The sequence below is a fragment of the Arachis hypogaea genome, chromosome 3 (assembly GCF_003086295.3).
Source record: "Arachis hypogaea cultivar Tifrunner chromosome 3, arahy.Tifrunner.gnm2.J5K5, whole genome shotgun sequence".
Taxonomy (NCBI): domain Eukaryota; kingdom Viridiplantae; phylum Streptophyta; class Magnoliopsida; order Fabales; family Fabaceae; genus Arachis; species Arachis hypogaea.
Window position 1 is genome coordinate 2,116,597 of NC_092038.1, and position 19,992 is coordinate 2,136,588.

General features: G+C 27.1%; 1 protein-coding gene across 1 annotated transcript; it reads right to left on the reverse strand.

The window, feature by feature from the left end:
* Nucleotides 1-11,473: 11,473 nt before the first annotated feature.
* On the reverse strand, nucleotides 11,474-14,155 carry LOC112786521 (LOB domain-containing protein 1-like). The gene is made up of 2 exons (XM_025829895.2): nucleotides 13,844-14,155; nucleotides 11,474-12,462 (listed from the first exon to the last, which is right to left on the reverse strand). The coding sequence occupies exons 1-2, from the start codon at nucleotides 14,087-14,089 to the stop codon at nucleotides 12,079-12,081; spliced, it is 630 nt and encodes a 209-aa protein (XP_025685680.1). The 5' UTR covers nucleotides 14,090-14,155; the 3' UTR covers nucleotides 11,474-12,078.
* Nucleotides 14,156-19,992: the final 5,837 nt, after the last annotated feature.

Consider the following 19,992-nt stretch of genomic DNA (forward strand, 5'->3'; position numbering starts at 1 on the left):
CATCCGTATATATCTTGTATGTCAGCGTCAATGACTCCACCGACGTATAATAATAATAATAATAATAATAATAATAATAATAATAATTACAGTAAAAAACAATGTTGTCGCGCAAGTGGAATACCAACATTGCCGAGCTGATCGTGGGATATAGGTGTCAAGAGCGGCATACGCTCCCACGCCCAAACAAAAAATAGTATGAGTGAGTCATCCATCTCTTTAGAGTTGTATCGTGATACACGACACAACGATCTGTATAGGTGTGCCAGACTGATTGCCCCCCAACTGTAAGCTGGAATCCGGTGAAAATCGCGAAGCAGAGGCAGAAACTTCGAGTTCAATGAAGTGGTAGACTTATCCGGAAATACAATCGTTCCAAGTACGAAGAAAATGTGAGCCCGGACATATCGCTCAATCGACTCCTGTGTGTCACACGGTTCGGTGTCTCTGCACCGCCGAACCTATGCAAGATTCACCTTACCCAAGACGTGATCCTGCGGACCTGGTTTCCGACCAAAACAAGCAATGCAGTTCTCCACTAGAAACTGGTGACTGCTGTCTGTTCTACCCGTGACAGGATCCCCATTAACCGGGAGGCTAAATATATATGTAATGTCTTCCAACGTCATCGTCACTTCCCCAACTGGAAGGTGAAACGTGTGAGTTTCCAACCTCCACCGTTCTACTAATGCACTCAGCAGTGCATAATGGTCTCTCATTTCACCTACTCGCGAAACGTGTTGAAATCCAATAAATGCCAGTGACGCTGCAACTATCTCGTTAAAGATATATGGCATATCAAATTTCCTGAACAACAAATTCTTGTTAGCCTAAAAAAATGATAATTATTTAAATTCTAAATAATATTAGTTAATAATTTATTCAATAAATAATAACAATAATATTAAACAGTATTTATTTATTATTATTCAAAAATGTTAACAACAGTATTTATTTATTTATTATTATTAAAAATAATTTATTTATTTATTAAACAGTATTAAAAAATTAAAAAAATATTAAACATTATTTACGTATTATTAAAAAATAATAATAATTTATTATTATCCTAAACAGTATATTCTATTATTATATTCTTAGAAAAATATTAATAAATTATTAAAAAATATATTTATTTATTATACAGTATTATTTATTATTATAAAATAATAATTTATTATTATTATCCTAAACAGTACTTCTATTATACTAACCATGATAACAATTTTTTTTCTAGACTTAAGCATAATAATGGCTGACAACAATAACAATACCACTAACAACAATAACAAACAGCAATAACAACAACAATAATAAATTGCTAGTTAAAACACAAATTCATAAAATACAAATAAATATATTTATTTATTGAACATAAAATTTTAAAAAAAATATATTCATTGAGAATAATCCAAGTATTCAATAATGTGTTTTTCAGATGTAATAAAATCACGCACTATTTTTTCTTCTTCCCTCACTTGAGGCTAAACCCCATTCCGGTTTCCTTCTTCCTTCATGCCAGCATAATGTTTCACTCCCTTACCCTCCATTTCAATCTCGGCTCACTTACCCTCTCTTTCACTCCCAGCACAATGTTTCACTCTTTTTCAGCACATTATTTCACTCTTGCTTGCCTGCGTTTTGGCTTTTAAAGACTGGTTTCAACTGCCCATTCAACACGTGTCGTGCATGCAAAGCTGGAGGCTGTCAATCGCAACATGCGACTTGCTTTTAACACCTGTCAAATGCAAGCTGCGTTTTGAGCACCCCAGGCTAGTCAAAGGCTGCTCCTATCTGTATGCAGGGAGCCAACCGACACGTTTCGATTTTTCAGACGCCTTTTTCTGCCAACCGCATCCTACGTTTTGCAGTAGGTAGCAGTTTTTTTTTTGTCCCATACAAAACGTTACCTACGTTTTGCAGGTGACGGAGCAACACAAGTTCACATTTATGGATAACAGACTATGCACTCATATTGATGATTATCACCATTATTTGATCCGTAACTAAATTAATTTATGCAATTTGACATCTCTGTTATTATTATGTTTTTTGGATGGGTTTTCTTTTTCTATATTTTTTTTTTTTATCTTAACTCACCGGGGACTATGGAACCTAATGATTATGTTGGGCCTGAATAAATTCGATCCAAAAAAAGAGTGGATATCACTCAACGTGGAGGAGATACATATATTGACCAAAACAAAACAAAAAAAAAACTTTTTTTTTCTTACTTTTTGTAATGCCTTAAGGCTTAAATTTTAGAATTTTTTTTATAAAAGGGTTAAAATACATTAACCAATTCCATGTTGGTTAACCTATTTTACATTTAATTTTTTTGACTTTTTCTATAAATACAATTTGTGTTTAGACACAAATGTTATATACAAACATCATTCGTGTCCCTTTATCTAATCTTTTAAATTTTTAAAATAAATAATTTTATGATATATTATCAAAATAAATCTGTTATTAAATTATTTTTGCACTATACACAAGTTCGTATTTTTTCACCAAATTTTATCTTCCAAATGCTTGTTCAAATTTTAGCATGATGGATGTATAAAGTTTTAAATTGTCTGTTTTTCTTTAAATAAAATAAATAACAGTTTCGTGAGATAAATTTACCTCTATAATTAAATTTTGGAATTAAGGTAGATAACTTTTTATAATAAATAATTGTAGGAGCTTGCATGTAATTCTTTTATGAAAGATTGAACTTTTCCAAGTCTGCTATACTTGCCATTTAGTTTCCTTATTTTATAGGCTGTGAAAAAGGGGAAGAAAAGTAAAGAGTGAACGAAGCAAGGCATGAAAAATAAAAAACGACTACTAATGAAAATGGTAAAAACTCAAGTACAGTTAAATTTATGTGAAATTAATAGTAGAGAGTTATTATATAATAATTTAGTTAAATATAAAAAATATTTAAAAATGTTCAACTATCAATTTTATATAAAATTAACTGTACTTGAATTTCTACTGATAAAAATGTATACTTACTGTCAATATTTAATACATTGATATATAAGTTAAAACAAATTATATTGTGCTTAATAAATTATATTAAAAAATTTGAAAATTAATTTTTTAATTAATATTTAATTAATTTTGTTTTTTTTTTTGTATCTTTAATTGTTGACTTATTAAATGAAATTTTGTTTAAATTTCTATCGTTAATTGTTAATTTAAAAAAATATCTAATTATAAAGTATATAATTATCATGTAAAATTGATAACTAAAAATTATTAAATAATTTAATTAAATTATCATCTAATAATTTTATATAAAAATAATTACATGTAAATTTTTACCGTTATATATATAACCGCTTAATCTTTTGGAATAAATATAGGATCGTATCTTAATTAAACTCAATGTCAAACAAAGCCTTTTATATTTTTCCATGAATATTTGACTGACCCTGCCATTATTTTTGACAATGCATGCAGATTAATTAATTCTAGATGATGAGCCATGTTGACCTGAATCATAGAATAAGGCTGATAAATTAAACTAGTCATGCATAATCCAATTCTTCTAAAATATTTATAAATTGAAGACAGTATAGAATGACAATTATATGTGGAAGTGAATATCATTTTTCTAAAATAACGATTCATTCAAATCTTAAAATTGCAATATTCAAGTACTTGCCATTATCTATATTAATTTTTCCTAGTAGTGTCTAGTATATTCAAATTCAAAAATCAAAACACAATCTCATTGCCGCCACTATCGACGTGTTATTTAATTTTATCATGTAAATTAGTAATGTATTTTTTACATCTCTTTTTTTTTCTTAATTCCCCCAAATAAGAGGCAATGTCGGCATTTTAAGTCACCATGCTTGCGTTACTTACTAGGGGTGGGCAAAAAAATCCATATTTTGGATTTTAAACCAAATCCAAACCAAACCATTTTAAAAAAACCAGTTTTAAACCAAAAAAAATCCAAACCAAATTACATTTATTTTATAATTTGGTTTTTGATCCAATCCATTTAAATGGTTTTAAATCCGGATCCAAATCCAGATCCAAATTAAGATCCGGATCTAAAAAAACCCTAATTGAGTCTTCTCCTCTTCGACAAATCCATTCAAAAAAACCAAATCCACTCTTCGCCACCGTCAACATTTCTTCCTCTCTGCCTCTCGTCGGAGCTCGCCGGTGGTTCGTCGGCCTCTACCTCTTCGAGTCTATAGTCTTCACTTTGATTCGAGACTCTGTCTCTCTGCCTCAACCTCCCATTCGCGACTCTGTCTTCTCTCTTTTTCGGTTCTCTTCTTCTTTCGTTGGTGGCTCGCCGGAGCTCATGCTCATCAATTGAGGTAAGCCTCCTCCTTGCCCTTGGTTCTGAGTTCTGAGTTTTATTTGGGTTTTTTCTATTTTGTTGATTTGTTCTGTTTTGTTCCTTCATGACTATACTGATTTGTTCTGTTTTGTTGAATCCTTGATGAACTGATTGCCATGCTCATTTATTATTTTTTTGGTTCATGCATGTACCATAATATATATAGTATATATGTAGCGCTAGTTGTTTATATACGGTGTATGAATTTTCAAATTGAACCCCCCTAAAACTTGATTTCATAAAAAATCTACTTGCTGATTTAAGCCAATACGTAAGTGTTCTATATGTATTGTGCTACTTAGTTATATATATATATATATATATATAACCAACAACCAATCTCCTAATCTCTTATAGGAATTAGAATTAGATAGTAGTTGAAGTTGCAGGGATGAATGATGAATTTGAACAATGCTGCATAAGAGGGATAGTAAGAACACTTCAAATGGTGACATTGATTCAAGAACTTTAGTAAGAAGTGTATTAACTGTGGTTCAATTAGCAATCATATGAAAAATCATTATTTAGTTGAAGAAAACTAACTTATCTTATACATGTTTCCGGCTTTGTTGTTCTGATTTTTGTTGTAAATAGAATTTTGTTCTGAAAAATCATTAACTGTGTTCTGCCTTGGCCTTCTTTTTCTTATCATTATTTACTGCCTTGAATATCTCGCTCTAGCAAGTAGCAACTATAATATAGGCAATGGAAACAACTCAAGATCTTAGGACTTAGGAGTGCTTGCTTTCACTAGTCCCCACCTTAATTTTGTTGATATGAAACACTGCTGCTGTCTTGTTCTGCTGCTATCTTGTTCTGCTGCTGTCTTGTTCTGCTCCTAATTGTTTAGCAGCTGCCACACTAAAAGGTCTAATTTTGAAACTATCTGTATTTATAGTCATTGAAACTATCCTAATTGGGCTTGACCAATATTTTTACTCGCAACACTTAACTAAATTATTTAGTTCATGCAGTAATAGCTAGTATTGTTATAGAGATAGATGGAGGTGGCATGCATAGTACTAGTATTTGTTTTAATTTGGGGATGGGGATTGGGGAGAGTTATGAAAAACTAGAACATTTGAAAGTCCAAATATAGCTTCCTCTAGTTGAATCCAATCTGTTATATTAAATGCTTTATCTTTATTCAATATTTCCTTGATTGCATTATCATGTGTACACAGAATATCAAACATTAATATGAGATTTAACATGTAAACAAATTGTTAACTTATCAATTCAGTTTGCTCTTTAGTAGTATGTATTTCATTATTCTGCTTGTTGACATTTGAGATATTTGTATTTGCCACTTGAATTATTCATTGTTCATAGAGCATGTGCTTGCAGGGCTTCCTATCATGATAGGTTAATTGAACCCCATTAAGTTTTCTATTTTAACCTTATCTGTTGTTGTATCTGGTAATGAAACCTTGTAGCATGTTGATATAATCGTTATAGTGGTGTAAATTTTACATTTTATGTATGCCTTTCAACATTATTTTATTAGGTACTTTATAGTTTTAGGATTAGCTTTTAGATATATTTTTATTAAATGCAATTCTGAACTTTTAAGCTGAGGTGTGGAATATGATAGCAAATGAAGACTTAAATATAGGATAGCAAATGAAGACTTAACTTGCTAGCTTCCATTTTCTTTAAACCCCTTTCTGAATGTGTAACAGAAGATGGAAGCTATTGCACTCTAAAATTAATAGGTTAAAAAAAAGGGGATGGCTGAGATTCATGAGCAAAACTAGATATAAAACTGGTTTTAAAACTGGATTTTTGGTTACCAAAAATCTGGTTTTAAAACTGGATTTTTAAAAAAACCGGATTTAAACGGTTTTGCAAGTAAAATCGGATTTAAAACCGGTTTATAAATAAAACCGGATTTAAATTTTAAAACCGGTTTAGAATCGGTTTTTGTTTTTTCAAACCGGTTTAGAACCGATTTTGCTCTTCAATCCAGTTCTGGTTTGGTTTCCTAAACCATAAAACTGGTTCTGGAGTGGATCCAGTTTGGATTTTTAAAAATCCAAACCATGCCCACCCCTATTACTTACGGTTGGCCTTAGTTTTGTTTGACATGGAAAAAAGAAGAAGAGAGAATTGGTCTTTTGTTGAATTATTTGGAAACTTGCTATGATATTACCATCATGCATTTACATTTCATTTGCTTATTATTATGACTTTCATTTTTGTTGAATTATTATGTTGGTATTCTGCCTTTGTTATTATTATTATTATTATATGCTCCTCTATCTTTAATTTACTTGAGAAACTTAGAAGAATGACTAGTTTTAAATAAGGAAAAAACTAAACTCAAATGCAGTCATGTGAAGTTAATAATTTAGAGTCGTTTAATAATTTGATAAATTTGATTAAATTATCATTTAACTATCAACATTACATGAATATAACTACACGTGAATTTTCACTTTTAATAATTATCGATCAAAAAAATTGTCACCGCACATGTTCAAATTAGTCCCATATTAATTTTTGATAACAAAAAAAATTAACTAAAAATAATTATAACTTATTTTATTTAATTTTACTAAAATTAATAAATACTAAATAAAATAATTTTAAACTATATTTTTGTCATCTTAACATTACTGTATTTATTACCTCTTCATTATCCGCTAATGTAACACAAATGATTATTACGTATCATATGTATAATTCAATTAAAATAATTTTTAATCCGATCCTGTAAATAAGAAAGAAAAATATAAATAAGTAGATTCCATAAGGTCATTTAGATGAAGCTAAAACCTAATGCCACTAATGTCTAATGATGGGGATTGATCTGATCTATACTCAGTACCCACCAGACAAGCATGATAATACTACTACTTGGTCTCTCTAATATTATTTTATATTATAGTATAGGCAGAGAAATTGCATTGAATTAGCGCCATAATAATACACTATTCCCCTTGACTCAAAGGGGAGATGTGTGTATTTATAACTAAGAAAAAAATAAATAATTTGTTAATTCACATCTATGAAAAAAGTATGATTAAATAAAAATATGTATAAGATCGAATCGGATCGGATCCAATATTCGCAGTTTTTAAGATTGGATCCAATCCGATCGGATCGAATATCGGATATATCCATAAAATACAAAAGTATTTTTAAAAGTTTATTTTTATTAAAAAAATCAATAAAATTTATTTTTTCTATTCTTTTAAACATGTTTACTCTTAAAATAATATTAAATATACTTTTCTTAAATAATAAATTAAAATAATATAATATATATGATAATTATTAGTTGAAATAAAACATAAAAAGAATATTTACTTATTTATTTTTTTATTTTTGCGGATACACGGATATGTGGATCCAAACACAAAATTCGCAAACCGATCTTATTAACGTGCGGTCTGATCCGACCCGATCCAAAAGTGTTACGGATCGAACCTATATCCACAATTTTCAGATCGAATTCGGATAAACACCACAAATATATCGAATCCGATCCATAAACACTCTTATTTAAAATCATGCCATAAAGAAAAAATGCAACTACGTATCAACTCAAGTATAGGTAGTAGCTTTAGCACACTATATATCCAAAAATAATGTATATATAATAATACATTACTAGCTACCTAAACTTTTATTTATTCATTTCTTTTGGCTATCCCCATAAGTGGCGCAATTCGTTTGCCATAATAAACCATTCATATACCAATTAATTATTGGACTTTGAAGCTAAAAAAGGTATAATTTTTTTTTTTAAAGAGAACTAAGTTTAGTTGCTCTAGCTAATTATTAGTTCATTAATCTATTTATTTAAATAGATGTTTAAAGTTTAAATTCTGTCTTATACATCCTATTCGTAAAAGTTAGTCCTAAATTTGTCAATTTACAAAATACTATGAGAAGAGGGGGGATGAACCTACCTTTTGCCATGGTGCACGTTTTGGAGGAGTCTAAGTATGTAGAATGCTTGATTTTGATTTATATTATGGATAATTTCGTTACACATATATTTTTTTGTCGTAAATATTATTTTAATATTACTATTTTTTACCAACTAATATATATTTTTATTTTGTTAATTAAAGAATAATTTACTATTAATTGATAATAACTATATTTTTATACATATATAAAGAATATTTAATATGCAAATATCGTTTTTTTTTCTTGTGTGAGATAGTTTTCTTCCTTTTTTTGGTAAAAAATAGAAATGGTAGCACTCAATGTTGGAATGGAATATAGCGCAGGAAACACGTTCCCTTTTTTTGAATACATAAATCCAAATTAGGCATCCAATCACAATCTATCTCACACAGTGAGGAGAGTAGCTAGGAAACAATACATGAGGCACTGTTTTTTCTTTTATTTGTTTAAAAATTAGTTTAAAATGATGAAAATAAATTGCAGCAAAAAATTGTTACAAGTGTTGCATATATAATTAAAGAAATGGTGATGCCCATTATTTTTTTTTTTGAAAACTAATGATAATGCCACCTTAGCTTATTGTTTTTTTTTTTTAATGTTTATTAGGTTTATTTTTTGAAGAAATTATATTGTTTAGTTGTTTGAGTTATTTGTTGTGAAATTAACAATAACCCATCATGACAATGTTGACCTACCATCGATGTGATGAATGTGAAGCACATGACAATGTTTGTAGTAATTTCAGGTCACACTCTCATGCATGTTAGTTTATGCATTATGTTCCATGAACAATTGAACATTGTTTTGTTTTATTAAGCTATTATTTATTTACGTTTGACGAAAGTAATTCACGCATGCTTCTTTTTTTTCTTTTTTTTTTTGAGACACTGCATACTATATATATAGTGCAGATATGGAACATTATTTAATGGTTTAATTATTTATTCAATTCTTATAGTTTTATCGAATTTTTAATTAGATTTTTATGTTTTTTATTTAAATTTCTATATCATATCAAATTTTGTAAATAAATTTTTATTGTGATAAAAATATTGAAATTAACAGAATATTCTGTAAAATTATAGGGAGTATTCAGTCAAGTATTAGATATATTTATTTTGTTTAACGAAATATTCAGTTAATTTCAACGTTTCTGTCACAACAAGAACTTAATTACAAAATCTAATATGATATAGAAATTCAATTAAAAAAATATAAAAATTTAATTGAAAATTCAATAAAATTATAAGACCGATAAAGTAATTAAACTATATAAACTCTAAAAATAAGTTTAAGTATCTTTAATAAAATACAAAAGCGATGAGTTCAAATAAAATTAAAAGCCAAATATTGTGGCCACATACAAATGAGTTTTAATATAAGTTGTTCACCAATGACCATTAAACTTTAACTCTATTGTTTTTTTTTTCATACTATCCTCTAATTTGATAGGATGAACACTAGTTCATTACTTAACTTTTAAAAATTTATAATTAACTAATAAATTACTACAGGTATATAATAGAATTCAAATTTTTAATAGAATTCGAACTTTTAATATAATAACACTTATTTAAACAGATTAATAAATTAACTGCTAAATTTTCTTAAGTTAATTCCATTCGTTAATCTCTTATCTCGCAGATCGTATGTAACTTTTTTGTATGTGGCTTCCTAGAATTAAATAAAATAATCATAATTGATAAAATTTACAAGTTAAAAGAAGTTTTGTCTTTGTCTATTTCTTCTACTTTATAGTTAGATGTGGAAACCAAAATAGTTAGATGTTACGTACATATTCGGAATTATTCACCTTTTCTTCTATTAAATGAGCATGCTTTGTCTTTTCCTTACCATTGAAATCTTAAAAAGAAAAATATAGGTTGGTAATAAAAATCCCAAATAATATAAATAATATATATATTGGATATTTAATTCAATAAATATACAGATGATTATATTTATTATTTTTAATTGGATAATTATTTTTTTATTCGATTTATTCAAGTACAGTAAATAATAGCTGAATATTCAATTTATTAGATGTGTAAATGATTATTCTAATATTAAAATTTAAGAGGTAATTTAAAAGTGGAATGTTATTTTTTTACTTTATTAGATCAATTTAAAAATTCATTGTTCATATTATTTATAAAAATTATTGTGTACTTAATAAAATTAAAATTTTAATGAGACAATTAATAAAAAAGCTAAGTAATTAACAATATATATATATATAGTACATCACCCAAAATATATATATATATATATATATATATATATATATATATATATATATATATAAGATAAAATTATTATTTTGTTATGAATTTAAATTTTATTTAAGAGTCTATCGTTAATTAATAAATTATTATATATATAAGATAAAATTTAAATGGTTGACACTTATTTAAAAGATGAAACTGACTACTCAACCAATTCATATTAGTTGGTAATATTAGTCACATTTTTATTTTGGGGGATATCGCCCCCATATTGAGATATGTCTTTATATCCAGTTTACTCAACTCTAATTGTGGCCTATTGTTACCCTATCGATGGCTATATATTTAAAATTGAAAGTTGGTCATGGTGACAATAATATAGCGAATCCGAAGACACAAGATGGTCAAAAGCTATTACTTTGAAAGTATTCTGAATGATACAGTATGTGACAAATCAAAATTATTAAAATAGGTGTATAAGATTCAAATTCCACCGTAAATAAAGACCTATCATCACATGACTTTTTTTCTTGAAAGAGATTGATTGATCATATCTAGCTATATATACCTTGTATGTGGAAAGTTTATTATATGTTATGCTTAATTAATTATGAGCAAGGCTACGTGAATCGTAAATATTATTATTTTTTTGTTAGCAGTTAATCGATAATATTTTAGTTAATATATATAATTATTTTACACATAAAAAATATATAATTTATATTTAAAAAAATTTTATTTATATAAATTGATATAGTTTTTATATATATATTAGAATTTTTACACATAAATTTATAAAATTTATTTATTAAAAATAATTTAATATTTATATTAATTAAATAACAATAAAAAATACTAAAAATTATGGGTCCTAAAAATTTCTCATTAATTATAATAATTTAACCTTTTACGTTATACTTAAAGAAATTTATACCATATATAAAAAAGAATATTTACATTAACAATCACTACATAAAAATTAAATCCTTCTTCAAATTGCAAAGATTACATACATTAAATGATCACATCATCTTGAAAGTATATATATATATATATACTTTCAAGATGATGTGATATATATATTCATATACCTCATTTCTCAATTCTCACCTAGCTTGCGCAATAATGGGAGACATGGTCGCAGGTATATAAGGAATATTCTTTCCCCATAGAATTAATTCAACTTAAATCCTAGCTACATAGTTATTTTTAGTCATAATTCAATATTTCTTCGGCAATATCCATATATATCTATTTTGAGAAATGATTTATATACTTTATCTTTTTAAATACTAAATGGATTTATTTTTCTTTACTATTAAATCAAGCATGAGAACCCATTAATTAATTATATAAGTCTCACACATTATTTGATCTAATCATATAGAAAAATAATCTAATTTAGAATTAAAAAAAATTAAGTACAAAAATCATAACTTTTTTCTTAGATTATCCAGGTATGTTATAAAAGATAATATTTATATTATTTTTTTTGTATACACATCTCTTATACGAAAGAAATGTCATGTACAAAAAAAATAGTACAAATATCATTTCTCGTATATAACGTATGATAAATCATGTCCAGAGCGGCTCCCACAATGAATTGAGGCTAGGGTTATCCTCAAAGTAGTTGATGTTACTTTGTTGATAGTGAGGGCTTGGAACATTGAAATCTTCCATTGATGATTGCTGAGGTGATGATTCAAACTCTTGTTGTTGTTGTTGGGAACTTTGTTGTTGTGCCATTTCCATGTAAATTAGGGCAACAAGGTTGGCTTGTTGAAATTGCATGGTTGCAACCTCAGCTTGTGTTTTTGCCAATTGTGCTCTAAGCTCATTGACTTGCTTCTGAAGCTGGCAAATTGCACCTGCACAACCATAAACTGGGTCCCTTATTCTTGCACTTGCCTCATACACCATGCTACTCACTGCATCAGCTCTTTGAGATTCCGGAATCTCCTAAAATATATATAAAAAAATAATATATGAGCTTTAATTTAAAACTAATTAGTGAAAAATTCTATGTTAAATAATAAAAAAGTCTCATGGTCCACAAATTTAGGCCAACAGAATACTCGATAACTGGAGATTTTAGAGAGGAATCAAGTGAGAGAATATAAAATAAAAAAAAGAACACAACATCTAACTCAAAATCTTAAAATGTTAAATTAATGAATTTCTCATCTTATAAAATTTTTACTCTTTTTTTTATGTGGGATTAATTTTATACAATTCTCACACTTGCAATATTAACAAACATTATAGAGTTTTGAAGAGGTGAAGAGTGTTACATATAACTACTAAGAGGCCCACAATTAGGTATTCGTTATATTTGAGTAATTATAGGTCCATTATTGGAATGAGGAAGTCAATGTGATTAATTAATTAGCATGCCTCTCCCCTAAGCATAATTAGTAAAAGAATAACAAAATAATATAAAAAAACAAGGAGCTACTATATACGTCTCCACTGTATGTTGGCTTTCAATAGAAAAATTATTCAAAAATGATATATGTATATAAAATAAAATCATATAAATAAGATAATTCTAAAATTATATATACATTTGGAAATTTTTTAAATATTTTTAAAATATTAATATTTTAATAATTTTAATTAATATATTATATATATTTTTTATAATTAAAATCAACAACTAAAATGATTGAAATAAGTATCTTTTTAAGAAGATTTGAAATTTTTTGTGACGGTCAAAGTTTGAGGGGTTTGCATAAAAAAGAGGGAACTTATGTCCCTTGAAGAAGTCTAGTCTTGCATCCTGTCTCTGAATAATGGAGTGGTACTTTCTAATTCCTTCCTCCTCGTCTTCACACTCACGCAGTAAATTCTAATATTAAATAACAATAATTACTTAGATTCACATCTTGATTTAGTTTTTTTATTTTTATGTTTCTTCTCATCCCAACGGAAAATTCTTATATAAATAAACTATACTAAATAAAAAGAAAGAAAGAAAGATGTTGACGTAATGTACAAAATTCTGTTATTATCTAAACTGTAAAAATACTTTAATAATTAAATATAAATTATATAAAAAATATTATTTGTATATTTTAATCCATCACAAATATATTTGTATATAAATATATGTATGATTTAATTTATTTTATACTGACGACTGATTTTGGTAGCTGATTTTGATATGTGTAACACAGTGGAAATTATAGAAGAATCTAAAAGTGAAAACTCAGGTGCAGTCGACTTCACGTGAAGTTAATAGTTTCCATTAGATAAAAATTTAGTCAAATCAATTAAACTATCTAACCACTTTCAGCTATCAACTTTATATGTAAAGTCGACGCAAGCATTTGAAAAATACCTGCAAGAACTTGACGATGTTGCTAGCGCCAAAGACCCTATGAGCAATGGTGAACTTGGTAGGCTCGGTGGGAGGGAAATATGGCGCAAGCATGCATTTCTCCGTGCATCTTCGCCTCAAGATCTTGCATGCTGCACAAGGGCTCATTACAACCGCCACCGTTGCCGCCGCCGGAGGAGGAGGATCACCAGAAGAAGTAGAAGTAGAGTTAGAGTAGGTGGTGTTGTTAGTGTCACTTCCCTCCATATTTTTATTAATACTTTGGTATTGTGTAGTTTTTTATGGAGAGAAAAGAAGAGCGTGTGAATTGGGAAGAAGAGAAGTAAAGAAGGGGCTATATATAAAGGCAAGTGTGCGTCATAACGGAGGAAATATGATGTCAGCATTTGAAAATAAATTCACGTGTAATTATAAAAATATGAAATTATTAATTAAATTCTTTTAGAAATATATAAAAGAGTGAACATTTACATATAATAATTTTTTATATAAAATTATTAGTTAATAATATTTTAATAATTTTTAATTATAAATTTTATACAAAAGATAGAAGAGGGCAATATTAATGTGGGGGTGGGTGCACGTACCTCCTCACTTTGTTTGTTTGTTTGTTATTCGGTTCTCTGTGTGAATGTGAAACATAAATATCACTCCTTCAACTTTGAATGGAGAAAATACATAAACTACTTTCAAGGCACACATTTTGCTTCTTTTCCATGTTTTTGCTTTAATTACAAGCACGTCAAATTTTAATTAATATATGTGTTACTAGTTATTAAACTATAAAACTATTCTCAAAGGTAGAAATATTGATAAAGGTAATTACAAAAAATACAAATAATTTATCCATTAACTATAAAAATATTTTTATTCATAAAAATTAATCAAGTATTATATATGTAGGTAACAATGAATGACTATGATGCCAATGAGTTATAGTTCAAATGACATAGTCTCTTCATATTCAATTAAGAGGTAGCGGATTCGAGTCTCCTATCTTTAATAAAAAAAAATAATGAATGACTATGATAGAATATTTTGTATATTTAATCCGTATTTTATTCAAATAGTATTTATATAATTTAAATTTCACAGCTTAAATTTCCATTTCCTAATAAAAATTAACGTTACGTGATAAAGGACCAATCCGATTTAGGATGATATTTTTGCTATATAATATTTTTCATCAAAATCAGTTTTTTTATAATTAATTTTAAGTTTTTCTTTTTTTTTTTAGAAGTACTTTTGCATTTCCACGGAGAATCTTTGTGGTTTGCCTAACCTGTATAAATGCCTTGCAAAGTTTCTTTCTCTAAAGTGGTTAGAAAATGAAAGAGATAACACATACATATGTCCTCATCACACTCCAGCTTTTTGGGACTCAAAATTTATTAGTATAATTTTCAAACATGAAATTTGATAATTGTTCCGGATTCAATTTTTGGGTTTTTCGTTAGAACAACCTCCAATTCAGTTATCTGAATCTAGGTTTTTATTATGATTTAAATTGGTATAGTAACTCAAATTCTTTACCCATCTTTAAAAGGAGTCAGATAAGATATTCAATCTTAATAATTACCTACACCTTTTAGATTTATTCTAATTTGAACGTCAGAGTATCTTTGCAGGTATTATTTTCGTCGTTCTAGAAATTTTATCTATCATCGTCAAAACCAGTCAATCTCTGATCTCTCTCACAACTCGTACGAGTGATATTTGGTATAATAATAAAAAAAAATTAAAAATTGAAAACTCTCCATCAAATTTATAGTGCAATAAACATCTTTTTAATTAATCTACCTCTTAAAACTATATTACGTGTAAGACAAGTAAGGTATGAAATAAACTAGACATTAGGCATATGACAAAACTACTCTTATTTAATTTGTTTGTTTATGAATATTTTTCCTCGTCTTTAAATTTTATCATAACGGACAACACAAAGTAGGGGCAGCCTCAGAGGACAAAGCAAAAATAAACATATGTTAATTGAGCCATCCACTAGAAAAATCTTTGGCTCTTGGGGTCTTATTTATTTATTGGCTTTCTAAATTAGTGTTTTAAAATTTATACCATTGACCTAACTTTTTGTCTAATTACACTCGGTCTTCCAAAAACTATCCAAGAAAATGAAATGAGTCTTTTGTCTTCTCATTTTCATATAGAAATTTCTACCAAGTCAATAGATCATATCTTATTAGTACATCATTTAAATTTATTTACAATGATGTTATATTAATTATTTAATTTTATGTATTATCATTTTTTTACCCTTAATTTGATATATAAATAGATAATTCATCTTATTATAAACATACAATATATACCAGTATTATATAATTATTTTTTATTTTTGTTTTTGTTCTTATATATTCTGTTCTTATATTATTTGTTTCTTCACATGGAATGAATGATATGGACCACTAATTTATTTATATATATTTTACTTTTGAAGAAAGCTATGATGAGAGGTAATAGTAATACATATTCATTTTTTTAAAAAGGAAAGATATAGAAAATTATAATATTTATGATTTTAAAACTACGTTATTCTGGCATATATAATTGATGAAATATTCAACTGAAAGGGAATCCACGTATAGCATTTTACATTACTTTTTATTTTTCAAATGTTTAAAATATAACGTGGCACTCTAGAAGCTAAGCAAGCATAATAATGTGGTGCGATTCTAATTAGATATGCTATATAATAATATATCCAAAGTTATTGCTTATTAGGTTTGCCGCCACCACTGAGACAAGGCTTTCCACTCTCTTAACTACCACCTGATTCACAAAGGCTTGATATGTTTGGATATATACAAAGTAATAAAATGCAATAATAGAATGATATGGGGTATTATTATATTAAGATTTATTGTTTAATTATTTCAAAATATAAAATAGAATGATGATATATTAAATGTATGAGTGCACATGACCTGGTTTGACCCGAAGATTCTAGAGTTAATTTGGTGTAATTTTACTGGGTCTAGAATTGAATAAGAATCTTAAAAATAGATCTGATCATTATTTAGGGTCGGATTCAATTAACTACATGACTGGTCAGACCTGTTAAGAGCAAAATCTGACCTGACATGACCTGTTTCTACCCCTATATACATCCTAGGGAATTAAAAAAGATATATATATTTTAAATTAATTCCAATATTATGTTATATTAATTATAAGCTTATTGTTTTGTTTTTAATCATATTGTTGAATTAAAAAATAGATTAAAGAAGCATAAAATTAAAATTTATGGACAACTTCAAGTTTAAGTACTATGGTTATCAACTTCTATGTAATAAATATCTTTTTTTATAAATGAGTGCATCATAATTTTTTAATATAAATTTATCAAGGTCATGACTTCACGTGTTAGAGACTCGGGTAAGGGTCTAAAAAAAATAAATTCAGTCATTATTTAAAGTTGAATCTAGATCAAGGTGAATCCAATTTTATCCGGCCCCATGTGTACTCCTAATGGAATGCAATTTATTATTTTTTAATTTTGATGTATTAATAATATAAAAAACTTTATGTAATTATTTAATTATATACGTATAAAAAATATTAAATAATAAATTAAATGACTGTTACTATTTTATGATGTATGTGAAAAATATGATTTTTTTTTATTCTCTCCTCCGGTATAGATGAAATCATGAAATAAGATAAGTTAGCTCAAACTTCTTATCAATTCATTTTATTGTACAGTGTTTTCAACCTACAATTTCAAAGTAAAGGTACCTGTATATCTTGTCTTATTTTACTATATTTTCAAACATCAATACAATGACTCTCTTTAATTTCCTATATCCAAACAAATTAAATGAGCTAAAAAAACATTTCCATTTCATTTTATTCAATATTATTTCATCACTTTGTGTTCCTATTCTTCGCAATCAAAATAAGAATCGAATTAAAAAAAAAAAAACACAATTTCTAGAAGAATTTAGTTTTTTTTTTTAAATAAATGAATATTCTTTTGAAGTAAGAAATTAATCACTTTATATAATAAGGTAAAATTATTTAACACGTTGACGTCATATCTAGTTATTTACCCTGAACTATAAATGTATGATCTAGTTAAAAATTGAAAGTACTAATTAGTTAACCACTTAATTAGTTTAGGAGAATACTCATTTTAAAAATGAGAGGGAAGTAGTTAATTAGTAGATTAAGAAGATTGAAAATTTTTACTTTATGCACTATATTGATGACAAATTAAAATATTTAGCTATCTTTTGCATTTCTTTTAACCAATTCATATAGGTTAGACAAACATTTTGTTATTTTCAAAATAACTACTATCTCAAAAAAAAAAATCATGAAAAATAATGAAATAACACGTTTATTTTCATATATAAATTAAACAAGACACATATTATGAAATTGAGGAAAAATCTGTTATAAATTGTCAAATAAATAATCTGAATTCAGTTTTAATATACTAACCGTGTAAAAAATTTTAAATGACCATCTGCTAATTAATTAGATTTATAGATTTAGATTATTTGTTAAGTGATAAATAAAAAATTAATTATTTTTTATGATGTGTAATTAGTTATTTGCGTAAAATTATTCACTACAACAAATGAATCAAATAGTGATAGTTTATTTTGGTAATAGCGACGGTTTTAAATCGCCATAAAATCATATTCCAACGATTTGTCAACTAACCTAGTTTGAGATGCGAAGATTAGTTTTTGCTATTGTTTTCAATAACCACTGTTATAACCACCATTAATCCAATATACTGCGTCAAATTATTTAGCGGCGGTTCCGCAATATGCCCAGACATGATTTAGTACCCAGGCACAAACTGCCGCAAAGCGAGGGAGTGCTTGTTGAAAATTAAATTTATATATACAAAGATATTTATACAAAATAGCGATAACTGTGATATATGATTTTGTGCGTGCATGTTTTATAATTGCATGTGTGTGTGCAAAAGAGTTAAAATATAAGGCCGCAAAGTTGGGGGCAAGTTTGGTGAAGAGTCGTTCAGCTCGTTGAACACACCCATTAAGAAAATGGAGTCATAAGTCTTAAGTTTCAATTAAACCATTATACATGACATTCCCATTTTCAAAATGTAGCAACTATCACTGCTCTATGTATATCATATCATAAATATTCCATTATTATTTAAGCTTATATGCATTGTTTTTTATTCGAAATGTTCTTAACTAAGTAGTATTATTTTGAACTTTGGGATTCTAGCTTATCTTCAAGTGATTAAGTTTTTCCACGACTTGGAAAATTTTCATTCGAGCTTTCAACTTTGTGGTGGAAGTAGTTAGACCTTTGTAATTTGTTTATAATTTTTATTTTTATTTTTTGTTCTCGTGCTCTATCTCTTAGCCCTTGGAGTCTTTAGCGCGTGGACCTTAAGAGATGAAGAATATTAGCCAACTAAACTTTATGGTTTATATATATATATATATATATATATATATATATATATATATATATATATATATATATATATATATTATTTTTTAACCAATTTCCACTTGAGAGTAATTATGCTTAATTATTATTATTTTATTGTTGAAGTAGTGGGATAGAGTTGACACAGCTCAATTATTAGAAGATTATTATTATACTAGTTCATATCAAGGCTGCGAAGGTACAATGTTATTAATCTAGCAACATGTTTGGTTTTCTATTAAAAAAATTCTAAATGAGGAGTGTTAGGATCAAAGTTTTTATTAAATTTTGGTCGACACTTAATCATTAAAAAAAAATTAAATGATTTTATATTATTAAATACAATTTCACATTATTAAAAACATTATTGATGACTAATTGATAATTAAAAATTACAAAATTTGTTAATCTTCTAGATTTTCTCATTCTGAATAATAGTTTATAAGAAAGTTAATCTTTATTTTTTTTTTAGAATAACATATATCATTGGAACTAATACATCTATAATAAAGTCATAAATTAAATCGTCACAAATTAAATGACAGCTATATTAGCCAACCCGGGAGAGATCATTAATCTATTATCCTAATCAACTAATTGTTACATCCGAAGTTAATCGGTCAAAATTGCAAGTACTACCACTTCTTAATAATTAAAAAGGTTAAGTACAATTTTGGTTTTTAAGGTATAGGTCGAATATTTTTTTTGTT